At 37.8% G+C, this 17,101-nt stretch overlaps 1 protein-coding gene across 1 annotated transcript in view; it reads left to right on the plus strand.

The window, feature by feature from the left end:
• Window positions 1-10,376: 10,376 nt before the first annotated feature.
• The window catches only part of LGSN (lengsin, lens protein with glutamine synthetase domain), a 74,522-nt gene continuing 67,797 nt past the window's right edge, over window positions 10,377-17,101 (plus strand). The window contains exon 1 of the mRNA XM_019613594.1: window positions 10,377-10,487. Within this exon, the coding sequence (XP_019469139.1) occupies window positions 10,377-10,487 (111 nt within the window). The remainder of the gene's footprint in view (window positions 10,488-17,101) is intronic.

The raw sequence follows: 17,101 nt of genomic DNA on the forward strand, positions 1-17,101 counted from the left end.
TAATTAACAGTGAATTATCAAAGTGAATCTTCCATAAATATCTCACCAGCTGAAGTATATTTGCATGCTGGTACGCAGACTTCAGAAGAAAGACTAAATAAGCCAATCTAGATAAATCAGTGTAGATGGAAAAATTGTAAAATCCAACTCCTGTATGATCAGAAATCTTATTCACTGAAAATGATGTTCTCTCCGAGCCCCAATACATCGCATTTTGGTGAAGGTTTGGCTGTAAAAGTGGCAGAAGTATTACTGTTGGCCAGTCCTGGAGGAAATCTGAACCTACATTTTTCACACCTAAGCTTTATATCCATTAGTTTCTTATTTTAAAAAATTAGAAAAAGGTGGAAAATATGTGGCACATTTGAATTGCAATGAATGGATGTGCTGTATGTTTTAGAATGAGGCTTGCCAAATCCCTTACGAAAGGTTAAATACAAATGTATTTTATTTTCTACTTGCCTTTCCTACTGTATGTTTATTTAATCTATTTTTATAACTTGGGATATTTAATATTTTGGATTGGTCTTAAATTTTTTAAAATTCCACTGTTGATCTTGACATTTAAGTAGCCATGTCCTGAAAAGCTTGCTTTACATGTAAGCAAAGATATCAATTCAGTAAATGGCTACACTGCACTGCTTACAGATATGTTAAGTAATGAAAACAAGCAGTATAAACAAAAGTATAAAAGCTTTCATATATAGCAGAAATGCTGAGTCATGGCCTGAATCAGTGATTGAGCACCTGGTGGGAAGGCAGGGCCAAGCCTAAGGAGCTCAGGTGCATGCAATGCTGCTGAGTGACAGAAAGGGATGGAGCCAAGATCCACCTCTTCCCAGACCTCATTTAAGGATTGGCAGTGGAAGCAAGGGTATTTTGCTGGAGATCCCTGCCTACCTGAGGCCTTCCAAAGGTAAGAATTTTTTCTTTTTTTGTTTCTATGTTTGTGGTTGCTGCATTTAAGCTTGTTCTCATTTGCTGTAGCCTAAGATTGTGCCACCCTGCTACTGCTGCTGTATTTTCCATCCCATTACAGCATTGCACATATGAAAAAGAACTAAAGCTGAGTCTTTTTCAGACTCTTATGAATGTAAACCTCCCATGCAAGACAAAAAGCATTCCAAAGATGAAGTGGATTTGAACACCAAAGAGAGAAATAATGAATAGAAGAGACTACAGTTCTGGCTTCTGTACCCTCCACTTGAACAGGGTGGGAAGCTGCAGTGAGAGCAGGCGGTCTGGGTGAGAACAGTAGGCAACTCTTCGAGGCACTGCGAGATTCCTCACAAAAGAGAAGATTGATGTCCACTGAAGTGTGCTCTTAAATGGTAGAAAAAAGAAAAAGTAGTTTCATAAACAAATAATTATAGCAAATAAGTACAGTCAAGGTGGATAAGTAGGTTATAAGAACAATTTTAATCATTAGCATACTATATTCAATTTATTTGTTTACTTACTAAACTATGTACGCATTTTCCTAGAGCCACTAAGGCTTGTGTAAGTTTTTATGTTTTTATGGTAACTTCAAACAGAAGCAAGCAGAAGAGCCCTGGATGGAATTAACAATAATTAAAAAAAAACAAACAAATAACTTCTACTTCTTCTTGGTTAATTTATGTGCTCTAAGAAATAAACAGAAAAATCTGTAGTCACCTATCCTCTTTAAGAATTTAGCATTATGCAGGTGCATGATGTACATCCAAAAAATAGTATTTTGCAAACACTTTATTTTATATTTTTCCATGTAGATGTTGCATGTACATTTCATATACAATAACAGCATTCACTGAAGTTTAAAGCTACTTTTACAGTTTGTTACTGTTTAGAATATGCAATGAGATATTTATATGGAAGGCTATCACAAAGAGAATAATGTGGAAAGAGATGATAAGAGCAAAGAAATCAGATAAAACATTCTGACTCAGAAAAAAACCTATTTTTGCTTTGACAGGGTGAAATAAAACATGAAGATTTAACATAATTATGACAAATTCTATATAAGTTACTTTTTTTCATTATTTCATTCCACACAAAATACTGGGACTTCTAAAAGACCTCAGCTGTCCCAGTTATGATGGCTTATTTTTGAACTGAAAGATGATAAAGTCCACATGACTGAATAACTTAATGGTAAAGGAGTTCATCAAGGTGCCAGCTGTACTAAAGAGAATTATATGCTTAAAGATAAACATCTGCTTAATTTTTTTTTTACATGTGACAAGTGACTTAAAATTGATGGTGCTATTTTGATAGCTTGTGAGAATGTTAAGCAAGAGTTAGCTATATAGAATCACCTTGGGGAAGGTTATTTATATACAAGCTAATTTTATTCAAAGTACAATGAAGGACAGACAAAAACTGCTGAATTAAGAAATAGCAAACTTTGATAAACTAAGAAGAATAGTAATAGATGCATTTGAAGACTGATAATTTTTATTGGCCTTCCTTGCAGCTTTTCCATTTTCACTATACTCTTTTTGAAAACGGGTGCCAGACATATTCAATCTACAGCTGCAAAATAGTATATTCTTGGATTTCTCCTATATTTCTTTATATGTATGTATATATTTATATGAATGTGTGTGTATATATATTGTATTTACTGTGGCTATGTATTTGACAGCTTCTAAGCACTTGGTTGGTGTTTTCATGGAAACACCTGGTATAACTTTAAGAAAATAGAAGTGAATTCTTAGCATGTAATTTCAATTACCTTGTGTTTGGGCAACTAGCTGGAAAAAGGATGGACATGTCATTGCTTCTCCCAGAATTTAAATGTCAAACTTAATTTGTTCCTTTCCAACCTAGAATAAAAAATTGTTAGGACTTAAAAATAATAAGCATAACTATCAAAGAGGACTGTAGAAATCAAGAAAATGTGAATTTGCTTGAAGATCTAAATGACCTCAAATTATAGATGAAAAAAATAGTGAGGGTGTGTTACAGAATTCCCTCTGTAATAAGGAAGATACTGCTTAGAGATGCCACGCGAACTGGAATGATAACTGCCAAACAAATCATTTCTTGCCACTCCTCTTTATCTAGTGAGGATGTAGCAAGCTGTATCCCAATATGTAGTATGAATATTCTCTCAAAATCAGTGTTTTGAGACAAGAGCTTGCTGTAAGATTTTGTCTAGTTAAATAGTGTTATGGCTTTAGTCAATCTGAATTCCATTTTAACTGGTCTCTAATTCAAGTCATATGCTAAAGTGGAAAATATTCCCCATAAAGTTTTAGCCTATACAAGTATTTATTTCTATTTTTGAATGAATCATAGGGTTTTGAAGGGGTTGGCTAGCTGATTTCCAGAGGTCTTGCTGCTAAAACAGGTTCCCTACAGTAGTTTGGGTAGAAAAGTGTCCAAGCAAGTCTTGAATATTTCCAGAGAAAGAGACTCCACAGCCTCTCTAGGCAGCCTGTTCCAGTGCTCTGTCACCCTCACAGTAAATAAATTCTTTTGCATGTTTGTATGGAATTTTCTGTGTTCCAGTTTGTGCCCATTGCTTTTTATCCTGTCTCTGCACACCATTGAAAAGTGCCTGGCCCCATCTGCTTGGCTCTTGCCTGTTAGGTATAAGTATTAACAAGATTCCCCCCTCAGTTGTCTTTTCTCTAGGCTGAACATTCTCAGGTCTCTCTACTTTTCTTCATAAGGGAGAAGTTTCAGGCCCTAGTCATCTTTGTGGTCCTCCACTGAACTTTCTCTAGATGATTCCTATCTTTTTTGAACTGAGGAGCCCAAAACTGGACACACTGCTCCAGAAGGAGATATACTCACCAGGGCAGAGTAGAGAGAATAACCTCCCTCAGCTTACTGTCTGCTTTCTTTTTAATGCACCTCGTAATACCTTGGGTCTTCATGGCCTCAGTGACTCCCTGAAAGTCTTTCTACATCTGTCATACTTACTAATCATTCTTCTTATTTGCCTTCATTGTAGACACATACAACTTTAAATTGTCTTTTCAGTTACACATGCTCTACTTTGTCTTAAAAGGCAGATATGATAAGATGGAAGTATCAGTATTGTGACTGCTCTCAGTCAAACAGTTTGCTGTCCTTTTTTTTTTTTCTTAATGATGTGGCAAAGAGTAAAACATTTCTATAATATATAAATAACTTGAATGATAACAATATACATTAAACATATAGTAAGAAGATTTACAGCCCATTCCAATTTCTTTTCAGAATCACAGAATGGCCTGGGTTGGAAGGGACCTCAAGGATCATGAATCTCCAACCCCCCTGCCACAGGCAGGGCCACCAACTTCCACATTTAATACTAGAGCAGGCTGCCAGATTGGAGGTGTTCAAGGCCAGGGCCCCATCCAGGGATGGGGCATCCACAACCTCTCTGGGCAGTCTGTTCCAGCACCTCACCACTCTCTCTGTGAAGAACTTTCCTCTGACATCCAACCTAAATCTTCCCTCCCTCAACTTAAAACCATTTCCCCTTGTCCTGCTGTTATCTACCCTTTCAAAGAGTTGGTTCCCCTCCTCTTTGTAGGATCCCTTTAGGTACTGGAAGGCTGCAATGAGGTCACCCGGTAGCCTTCTTTTCTCCAGGCTGAACAAGCCCAGCTCCATCAGCCTGTCTTTGAAGGGGAGGTGCTCCAGTCCCCTGATCATCTTTGTGGCTCTCCTCTGGACCCTCTCCAACAGCTCCCTGTCTTTCTTGTGCTGGGGGGCTCCAGACCTGGACGCAGTACTCCAGATGGGGCCTCACAAGAGCAGAGTAGAGGGGGACAGTCACCTCCCTGTCCCTGCTGGCCACCCCTCTTTTGATGGAGCCCAGGATACCATTTGCCTTCGGAGCCATGAGGGCACACTGCTGGCTCATGTTAAGTTTTTCATCTATCGAGACCACCAGGTCCTTCTCCACAGGGCTGCTCTCAAGGACTGCTCCTTCCAGTCTGTATGGATGCCTGGGATTCCTCCAGCTCAAATGCAAAACTTTGCACCTTGCCATGTTGAACTTCATCAGGTTCACCTAGGCCCACCTTTCAAGCCTATTGAGGTCCCTCTGAATGGCATCCCTTCCTCCCACCATGTCAACTGCACCATTCAGCTTGGTATTGTCAGCAAACTTGCTGAGGGTGCACTCGATCTGTCATTGATAAAGATGTTAAAGAGCATCAGTCCCAAGACAGACCCCTGGGGATGCCACTCATTACCAGCCTCTGCCCGGATGTAGAGCCATTGATGACCACCCTTTGTCTGTGGGTTTTTAACCAATTTCTTATCCATTGAGTGGTCTACACATCAAATCCACATTCCTCCAATTTGAAGATAAGAATGTGATGGGGGACCATGTCAAAGGCCTTGCTCGAGTCCAGGTAAATGACATCAGTTGCCTTTCCCTTGTTCACTGATGCTGTCACTCCATCATAGAAGGCCACCAGATTGGTTAAGCATGACTTTCCCCTGGTGAAGCCATGCTGGCTGTATCAGATCACCCACCCATTCCTCATGTGATCAAGCATGTTATCCAGGAGGATCTGTTCCATGATCTTCCCTGGCACAGAGTGAGACTCACCAGCCTGTAGTCCTCCTTGCTCCCTTTCTTGTAAATGGGAGTGATGTGACCTTTCCTCCAGTCATCCGGAAGATGACTTTTCCCAGTGTCATATGCATTATTTGCTTAATGGTTGACTTACCCTAATAATATCTGCATTATTTGGCATTACGTGAGTGTTTAGTGTTTGAAAATTCAGAATCATCTTCTCTGAAGCAGAGCAAGAAATACAAATATAATTCTTTGTTTCTTTATTTCTATATGTGAATATCTATGTGTTTTTTAATAATGTGAATGCCAATTCAAGTGCCATTATCCATTTAGTTGCAGTCAAGGGTAGGAGAATAAAAGGTCTTAAAATCATGCAGCTGGTCTGCTTATTCAGTTCAATCAGATGCAGTAACACAGAATTGGTTATGCTTGAAATCTTAGCACAAGAAAATAAAAGACTGATTACCTTAGCATTCTTTTATTTATATATTGAATATATATATGTCTGATATTTTTCATTGAAAGGAAGCGGTATCTTTGGATAGTGCACAACAAAAGCTTGTCACATATGAATGTGGAATTTAAACAGTTTAAAAAAAATAGTGCTGAGCATATTTTTCAGAATGTGAACATCTATAGCAAAGTGCCACTCCTAAGTGATATAAAAATATCCAGGGCCATTGCATTGTGGTGGAAGGCCATTAGGTAATCAACCCACATTAACATAGAGACAGATCCTTGCATTCCTCACAACACATTCCTCACAAAGATATCATCAATAATGAATTCTAGACAGAGGATGAAAGCCTCCAAATTAGCAGAGTGTCACTTAGGACTTTAAGCCTACTATTTTTACAGCCTCCCTCCAGGAGCTCTTCTTCCTTTCTGTAATCAACACAAGAACTATCCACTGACTCCCTGCTAAGCTTTTATCCCCACAAAGTGAAGGTGACAATGAAACACTCCTGCAAGGTCCCCTTGGCAGCATTCCCACAGTGCTGTTTGGACTGTTTTCATCCCATTCCATATGTCCGCAACTTAAACAGGTCTACAACTGCCTGTCTCTGTATTGTATCACACGGCAGGGCACACTCCTGCAGTACCTGAGTTTCAAAGTAATCTTCTCAGCCTATTTCAATTTTCACATTAAAGAGCATGCTGCCTGGAACTTGATGATTACAGGTCTGTAAGGACAGGATCAAACAGAGGAAGATGCTAGCAGGGAATCGAGAGTGAGAAAATTATTCTGCAGACATGGTTGGTTTTTTCTTCTCCTTTAAATAAGTTCAGACATTACAGCAATACTGATCTAAGCATGACCTTGCAATTATAGATTACCATAGATACATTATGATACTTATGTGTGAGTACACCCAAGAAAACAATTTATGAGAGAGTAGGTTTTATCATGATCTAATTTTAGGTTTGGATTATTAAGTGCATGGATTGAAGTGTTAGGAATATCTTTTCAATATATAAGGAGGTATATATGGGATTCTTTACTTGGTCAATGAAACTACTATTTTGTCGGCTAATTAAACACTGTGAACATTGAAGAATCAATTTATTCTTTGGTATAATTCGTTTTCATAAGCAGACAGTAACTGCTTATTTTTCTGGCCTGAAATCTGTAAAATGTTCTTAGATCACATTGCACCAGTATTTTAGTAAAAATTACTGTGGACCAACATGATAAATGATAGTTCTTTACCAATGAAACACTGCCATATCAGAATACTAGGCAGAAGAAGTCTATGCAGTTTTATATGCTAGTTTTCTATTCAGAAGGAAAAAAACAACCTGGATATATCACAGTCACCCCTCAAATATTTTAACAGAAAATTATATGATACATATAGAATGCATTTAAAAGACACATTTCACCTGGTAACAGTTGCAATATAGAGAGATTTATTAATTAAAAAACTAACACAATAATATCATAAACATTCTTATCAATGAGACAAGAAAAGAGATTTTATACAGGCTTTAGAATTTGTTTTATGGACTGCTTGTGGGACTATACTAAGGAGTGTGAGAGTCTCAATGGGTGCTTTGTGTTTTTTCCTAGTCCTCATATGTACAGGTAAAAATTAGAAAATGGTTTTCTCGTGTTTTCTTCCTAGAGTAACTTTTTAATGAAAAGAATACAGAGCAGGCTTTAGTCAGATGCAGGTTGGGGATGGTTATTGCCCCTGCACCGTGATAAGAGTTGAAACGTACCCCACCTCCCTTCTTTCCATTCTGTGAAGAAAGAGTGAAACACAGGAATTCTGTCTGGACAGATGCCTAAGACAAATTATTAGATTACAATTACAGGACCAAATTCTGGCATCATTCTTATGCTATTCACCTCTGCCATACTTTGCAAATCTTCAGTAACACCATAGTATGTAAGAATCTGTCACCAAGAGATTAAATAAAGCAGTTAACCACATTGAAAGTAAATAACTGCTTCCTAACATCTTGTCTAAACCTACCCTCTTTTAGCTTAAAGCTGTTCCCCTTTGTCCCCCTTATATTTTAGATATTTTAACAGACTAAGGACTATCATGTTACTTCATGACTACATGTCAACTTCTTTGCTCTCATATCATATCCTTTTTGTTTTTAAGGCATTTATACTTTTTTTCTGTTTAATTGCACTTACAAGTGGTATGAATTATGGAAAAAAGAGTGTGATTTGTAGACACTATTTCAAAATTCAAAGTTTTAAAATTATAATGTTAGCTTGAGAACCTGATCATAAGGAAAGAAAGAGTGAAGTTCTGAGAGCTGAAGCTTTCATATGTTAAATATTAGCAAAGGTAAAATTTGCATCAAAGGAGGAAATTGTCAAAGTAATAAAACAGTGATTATTAATATTTTTTATGGATAAAACCACTACTACTTAAAGTTATCCTTTATACACTAATAATTACAATCTCTGATTATCCATGTATATATGCATCCACATCCATTGTGAATTAAACATACTAAAGTGGATTAAGAAGTTTAATTATTTTTCTTCTATGAATATTTCACTTTTTTATGCATTTTTTTTTCCTCTTTCTCATCAAACCTTAGCAATATCAAAGTCTCAATGATTTTTCAGTTGTCTAACACTGACTGTGGTCTACAAGAGAAATAATATTTATTGAATGATTTTGTGGCTCAAATGTTCCAAAATACGAAAGCATGAATTGTAGTCTAATCTGAAGGACAAATTGATTCAAAGATAAAAGTTGCAAGCTTTGTCTGATCATGTGGACCAATACAGACATTTTACAAGCTTACTGCTATTAAGAGACATAAAAACCTGGTATTCAATGGCAAAGATATGCAATCTATTTCTCAGAGCACAACTGCTTGTTTTCTTAATGAGAAGTTTGACTGGAAATGTTATCATCTGCAAATTGACAGCCATCTGTTGTAGGGATCACTTGCATCTTACAAAATAATTAGGATTACTAAAGTAATTCTGAAAGCTTCAAAATAAATGCCCTTCCTAAGTCCTGTAAGTGTTTAGATACAAAAAAAGAATGTAGTAGAAAAATCTGTTAGCGCTTTTTCCAGGATAAACAGAAATTCAGTTTCTTCTTCAGGACTGTAGGGGAACTGTTGGATCACACCCTGAATCTGATTGATCACCTGAGGCAAGCGATGAGTCAGCTGCAGGAGCACAGGTGAAGGCAATTCACCTGTGTGATCAGAAGGGGTGGAGCCTGACTCCACCTCTTCTAGACCCCATTTAAGGGCTGACTGCCATTAAGGAAGGATCTCCCTAGAGATTGCTCCTTATGGAGTTTCTTGCAAATCTACAACACCGGTGAGCACTTTCCATTTATCTCTCATTATCTTTTCCAATGTTATAACCTTACTAGCTTAACTTCTCTGTATACTTATTGATCATCCAGTACTTTACAACACTTGTATACTTATTGATCTTACACTTGGCGAGCTAGGCAGGCCAAATAGACTAAAAAATATGTGATGTCTTTGGAATATCTATAAATGGGTCAAGGGGGAGAACATTACCCTCCCCAGACAAAATGATCCCTGCACAGATTCCAGGATTTCTGGGTTCCCCTTATTCTGAGTTGGCAACCATAATTGAAAAATGGAGTTCCCTGTGTGTTATGGGGAATATTTCCCCATTCTGCATGGCAGAATATTTTCAAGGTTTAGATAAAGACAATTATAAAAGAATGGCAGTTACCTGCCTCTACAGTGGCATGGCCACTGCTGAATGCTCTAAACCAAGCTGAAATAAGAGCCAGTGCTTTAGAAAGCGAAAACCAGCTATTGAAAGATCGCATTGAGAAATTAGAACAGGAACTTAGTATATTAATGGGAAAAAAATCCAACTTTGCATCTCCCAATAGGTCAGGTCCGTAATATTTCAATAGATAATGACCACATTTCTGAAACAACAGCCCTGGTTGAGTAGGGAAATAAAAATTCTGAATCAGATCTAGAGGTTCCACTTGCAACGGATTCCCTAGAGCTCTGTCCTATTATAATCCAAAAAACAAAGAAAATGCAAGATAGACCAGCAAGGGTGCCCCCTGATCAACGGCTCCTGCCCAAGCACACTTAACATGTAACAGCTAGGCCATACACACTAATGGACTTAATGGACATGGTACAGTGATTCTGGCAGAAGCCGAAGGAAAGTGTATCAACCTGCTTACTAAGACTACGCGATTCAGGGGCAAAAGGTTTAATCATGATTAATGGGCAGGAAATGTCTAAATTGGCCACCATGATAGCGCACCGTGCCCTTAGGCAAAGATTATATGCAGGCATCTGATATACTAATGAAAATCATTCTGTAATCGATTGGCTAATGGCAGCATGCTGTATGGTATGGCCAAACAAATCAGATATGCCATTAAATGCAGGACTGTGGTCTTTCATGGACTACCCTCAAAATTACATTCATGAACTGGGCGTGAGAGAGGCAATATATGAGGACTCATTTGAAAGTCCAGATATGGTAAGATTTTCGGCAGGTATGAGAGACTTCATCTTACAACAGGCCCCTTCCCATCTATGTGGGGCCTTAGTTTCTATACTGAACCCCCTGGTGGCCTCAGAGTCTGTGGTCCAACAGGCTGCCCAATTAGTGGCTGACTTGGGGGAGACAGAACACCTGCGGACCAGGTACAATATTCAAGCATTAGAGGAAGCAGGAGTCCTCCTGATCATTAAAACTAAGAAGCCAGTTGTACAAAAACCTCAATCAGGGCCTACAAGGGTTTCCAGAAAGCAAATGCTTAACTATCTTATTTGGGCTGGGGTCCAATTTGCAAAAAACACACATCCTCCTTCAGCTTTGGAGACAGCTGAAGGATAATCAGAAATTTCAAAACTACCCTAAAAAACCATGGGTAAGAGTAATATATGGAGTTCCAACAAAAACCTAGAGGATTTCATAATCCCTAATGGAAAAAAGAAGCCCTCTCAGGTGTCTCAGGCCACAATGCCCAAGCCACCAGTAAAAAAAGATTTGACCATAGCATAGCTCATGGCGTGACAAGGGATGTTAGTCCCCCTAGGGCCTCCAGAAGGGACCAGAGGGATAATTTATGGAGATCTGACTAGATTTAATGGTGATAGAGTAATGATTGGAGTTTTTTTTTCCCCATTAATCTCTGATTATCTTTTCCAACATGATAATCTTACTAGCCCAACTTCTCTGTACACTTATTGATCATCCAATACTTTACAAAATCTGTATACTTACTGATCTTATAAGGATCTAGAAAATTAATGTCCGATTCTGAACAACGATGGAGAGAAGATGACCTTGAATGAGTACCTATTCAAAGACAAGTCACAGATGTTATAGACAAAAGAGTTACTAATGCTATGTGCCTGATCTTTCCAGACAAGATAGCAACAAGAAAAGTAGTCTCAGATTGAGTCATACACTCTTCAGTGAGGACAGAAATAAAAGGAAAAAAAAACAAAATGAAACAAAATCACAACGTAGTATTTTGTTGAACAAATAGCTGTTCAAATCTCTTGGGATGAGACCAGATGAGAGTCCTTCTATATTCTCTAAAATAATAAAAATAAAATACAGAATGTCATGATAAATAAAGCAGATAAAGATAAATAAATCCAATTTTATGTGGAACATTGATTAAAAAAAACACATGAACATAAACATAAGTACTGGTATTCTTGTGAACATTTTTACTATTGAAAGTGACACTGTAATTCCATGGATGATAGAAATAGTGTAGTATCATTTGTCGCTGTTAGCAAGTTAAGACTTTTTTTTCTAATTAATAATTATTGATGAATGTTTTAGTATCTGTGAAGAAAAGCACTGACTTTCAGTATTAACTTTGGATACTTGTCCAGATTGGAATGGCCAAGGAATAGGCAAACTATTAGCTTATTATACTGATATAGTTAACTTACACTAGTACTGTGCTTCTCTGCAAAGAGGTGGCAATTGTTATGTTGCAGCTGAGAATGTGGTTTCTGAATTTGGACACACACTACAGAGTACAAAAAGGCTTCATTATGAAGGCCAATATTGTCCTCTGTTGAATCTAGCAACAACCAATAATCCTGAACTAAAAAGACAGAAAAAAGGGTAGTCATATTAACTAAATACTGAATGGTGTTTTTCATCTCACTCTTCCATCTCATATTAGAATTTTCAATTGCTTTTAGTTGCTTTTCATTAGCAGCTTGTTTTTTTCTCTTCCATCATTTTTGTTTTGATGCAGATGATTTATCTGTTTGATCCATTTCTGATGTGTTTTAACAGTTTAATCATTCTTTTCCTTGAGGATTATAACCTTACTTTAATCTGCTTCAGCTATATGGCTGTTTTTAAGAAACATAGTTGTTTGAGAGAGGAAAAATATCAAAATTCGCTGGAAAAATGTTTTATCTGCAGTTATTAGTTAAGCACTCGTACACAAAGAATACAATGGATAGATCTTGCTTTTCTATTTTCTACTACAAGAAATTAAAAGGCTGTGACAATATTGACTAGCTCATTAGATGAACAAAATAGGAACAAAAAAGAATATAATAGAGATTGAGATGGAGTGATGGTGGCTTCTCATCTGACCCATTCTTACAATTTGACTCATTCTTATTTTCTATGGCCTGCAGTTCCACTGAGCAGGAATGAAAAAGCTCATACCCATTGCCTGCTGCAGCTGACATGTGTCTGACGTGGCACTGAATGTGTTGATTTACAGGTAATAGATTTATAAGCAACCTTTGAAATCTTTGATATAGCACTCTTGAATTTCTTCCAAACAAAAAAATCAAGTGTAAGCAAATATAGTAAAGATTCCCATCATCAAAACAGACAGTCTGAGCTGCAATACTTAATAAAACCAGGAAACAATATACCATACATAATCACAAAGTTGCAGGGTTTGGAAGGACCTCAAGAGATTGAGTCCAACTTACCTGCTAAAGCAGATACTCTACAATAGGTTGCACAAGTAGGCAAATACATGTCCCATATTAGAAGATCCAGAGTTGCTCAAAGACTGACTTGTTCAGACCATCAGATAGCGGCCATGAGAATGTCCCTTAGTTAGTAAAAAGAAAACAAAATGAAGACAAGATTTTTGTGATTACCCCTTCCACTTCTGCCTATTTTAATAAAACTGAACATACAAAGTTTTCTTTTTTTATCTGTGCGTTGTCTTGATAATCATTGGGGCAGAGGAAAAAAAAGCCTCACAAAACCAACTGTACACACACGCAAAAAAAGCACCATAAATTTTATTGATTAAAAATATGTTGGAATTTTAATTTCCATAGCTTATGTTTCTATGTTTTTCTTAATTATTTACATTTAGTATGTGTGGGTTTTTTTTTTGTGAGGATTTAACTCCTCTATTCAGGTACTGAATCAACAATAGAAGAATTGATTATTGTCTGGGTATCCAGCAGATGTTTCACACATGCACTTTTTGCATGCTCTTCATTTTCTGAAGTACACCACTTCCAAAAACTTATCGGACAATATTTTTAACATAAGCAACTTTAAAATAAAATTTTAGATATTAAAAATGTGCAAAATTGAGAGAACGTAGCTATAGCAATTCAGGAATTTTGTACAGTTCTGGCAACATGAAGATATGAGATATCTGTGTGAGTCCGACAGATAAAATGTGAAAGAAGTTTGCATTGGCCTCAACCCAAGTGCATGATCTTGCATTTGAACTTGTTGAACCTCATAAAGTTCACCTGGGCCCACTGCTCAGGCCTGTCTATGGCCCTCCAAATGGCATTCCCTCCCTTTGGTGTGTTGACCTTGACCTTTGGTATCATCAGCAAGCTTGCTGAGACTGCACTTGACCTCACTGTTGATTGATTAAGATATGAAAGAACACTTGCCCCAGCACCAACATTGAGCCACTGAACACCACTCTCTGGTCTCAGTTCTGCAGCCAGTTATTCATCATTGAACAGTCCACCCATCAAATCCATATCTTTCCAATTTGGAGAGAAGAACGTTGTTGGATACCATGCCAAAGGCTTTACTGAAGTCAAGATAGATGACATCAGTGGCTCTTTCCTTGTCTACTGATTCAGGAACAACATCATAGAAGGCCACTAGGTTGGTCAAACGGGATTTGCCCTTGGTGAAGTCATGCTGGCTTTCTTGTATCAGCTCCCTGCCTTCATGTGCTTTAGCATTGCTTTCAGGAGGGTTTGTTCCATGATCCTCCCTGGCACAGAGGTGAGACTGACAGGGTGGAATGTATTTCCCTGTAGTGTATTTTTATTTCAGAATTTGTGATTCTGCTGGAGGGTAGCTTCTTACAGACAAGCCTAGAATGAATAGCAAGAGGATGCTACTTACTGGCTTAGGATTGAAATTACTACTTCTGGTTTGCCACTCAAACCTCATTCCTCCATCAGAAACATCAGAGATCTACTCAGTTCTTTCCCCTATTCCTCTTTCCCTTATTGCCTCAGCTTATTCAATACTGTACTATTCAAAAAAAAAAAAAAAGATTAAAAAGATTAGGAGCAAGATGCATAAGTATGATGAAGTGCTTTTATTCACAGAAGAATTTTGTAGCCAGTAGTTATACAATGATGTAAAAGGACCCTCTTCCCTCTTCTTATTGTAACTGCTCCTGTTCAATGATCAAATTCTAATGGCTTAAGGCCATAATAGCATGAATAATGTACAGTCATTACAAGTATGGATTGTACTATAGAATGGCTCTCTTATTAATAGGAATTGTATGCTTGCCCTTGATCCTTAGACGAACATATCTTCAATGTACCTCTATGGAATTTCAGCAGGTAGCAGCTATTATAACAAGAGAGAGAGAGACGCAGATGCTCTTCCACAAGCTTTCCTGACTTGCTTGGTATGACTTCAGTAATGACATCAGCCAGAATAACAAAACATAGAATCATAGGATCATATAATCATTAAGGTTGGAAAAGGCCACTAAGGTAGTATAGTCCAACCATCAACCCACCTCCACCATGTCCACTAAACCATGATCCTCAGTGTCACATCTACATGTTTCTTGAAAACCTCCAGAGATGTTGACTCAGACACCTCCATGGGCAGCCTGTTCCCATGCCACATCACTCTTTCTGAGAGTATTTTTTACCTAATATCCAACTTGAACCTCCTCTGGTGATTCTTAGGGCCATTACATCTCATCCTATCACTAAATATCTGTGATAAGAGGCCCACCTCACTACAACTTCCTTTCAGGCAGTTTTAGGGAGCAATAAGGCCTCCCCTGAGCCATCTTTTCAGAACAAACAATCCTAATCCCTCAGCTGCTCCTCTAAAAACTTGTGCTCCAGAACCTTCACAGCTTTACTGCCCTTCTCTGAACACGCACCTAGGCTTTGATGTCTTGTAGTGAGGGGCCCAAAACTGAACACAGCACTCAAAATGTGGCCTCATCAGAGCTGAGTTAAAGGGGGAGATGATCAGCTCCTGATTCCTTCTGGTAACATTGTTTCAGATATAAACAAGGATGCCATTGGCTTTCTTGGCCACTTGGGCACACTGCTGGCTCATGTTTAACTGTCAATAGCCTGCAAACTTTAGGTTAGCACTCAGTCAAGTGCACAGACTCCTGTTTTTCCTTTGAACACTTCCAGCGTAACAAAATTGTGTTGTGGTCTCCAAATGATCACAAGTTTAGTATTAAAGGTGGTAACATTATACTTCTGGAAATGCATTTTATCACTGTTAGTCAGCTAAGAACAACAGCCATTTCTATTCTATTTCCTAAAAAGCTCACCTACAGCAGACACACCTTCCCATTGTGTCCAGTGCTGGAGCTCAATGAATTCCACCAGAGCACTCAGAATGAAAATCAAAAATACATTCCTGGCTGTTAGAGACTGTAAATTCAGCCTCAGACATGGTGAGAGAGGAAACAAACAGTCCGAGGCAGCAGGGAGAAAGAACATATTCTTTGGCTGAGTTATTGCTGAGTTTTTTTAAAGTTTATAGTAGATTAAGTTAATAGACTGGTAATCATGCTGCTTCACTGAGAAGTATGGCAAATCACATGTTCAGGGGTCTTATCCACGCCTTCCAGTGCCATCTGCATATCTGACTTTCTCTTTCACTACCTCTACTGAAAAGGATCCTTGTCAGTGTGAGTGCTCAGCTGAAGTAGACTGCCCAGCCTTGCAGAATTGTTCTAGCTGGGAACATTGTGGAAGCAACATGTAAAAATTACAAAACTCCCTTTGTGTGCCATGTTTTTGTGGCTATAGAGCTTGGTCTCATCCCAGGACTTCCTTAGCCATTCTCTTGGCTTTGTCCATGGTAAGATAAAACTAATGATATCCTGGAGATGCCTATTTCTCTCCTTCAGTGAAATATGAGAATAACTTAAGAATCAAATCTATAACTGATTTACGTGTTAGGTGAGATAAACACCATAATTAACACCTACAAAATAATGAAGATCACAAACTAAAAGTAAGGAGATAATAGTGTTCATTACATACACCATCAGGATCAGAAATATTTTACTCTGTACTTGTTAACAGCTGATGAAAAACTTGTGTGACTTACGCTCAGCAGCCTGCTCCTTACTTCAGATCTTAGTTCACTGATCTTTTTCTGATCTCAGTGAAGCTTTTAATTGTACCACGCATGATAAAAACCTTTCAGTGAATGATCACGTTCATTCTCCTTCTTTCAAATACTATGTCTACCAATCTCATGTTTTGTAGAGTTGTGGAACTCTACAACTCTCTGCTCTGCAACTGATCAGCCAGACTTCTCTGTAGTTATCAGAACAGTGTTTTTCCCCATCTCCTCTTTAGTTAATACCTCCAAGGTCTGAATCTTAAGTGATAGCTCTTTTTATTCTGTCAACTTTCCTGTATCAAGCTCTCTGCCTACTAAACCACCATAATATAGCTTAAATTTAATCATATTTACTTTTTTTTTTTTAACTCTTACAATTATTTTTCACTGGTTTTTCACCAATACCATAAATGATACAAATAAGGCAGTTTCTACTTAATTCTCAAAAATTCTTTATTGAGATTCCTTATTCTTTCCTCATTACATAACAGGAAAAAATAAACCACAATAAACTCACAGAAACAGAATGA

Source organism: Meleagris gallopavo, chromosome 2 (genome assembly GCF_000146605.3).
Source record: "Meleagris gallopavo isolate NT-WF06-2002-E0010 breed Aviagen turkey brand Nicholas breeding stock chromosome 2, Turkey_5.1, whole genome shotgun sequence".
Taxonomy (NCBI): Eukaryota; Metazoa; Chordata; class Aves; order Galliformes; family Phasianidae; genus Meleagris; species Meleagris gallopavo.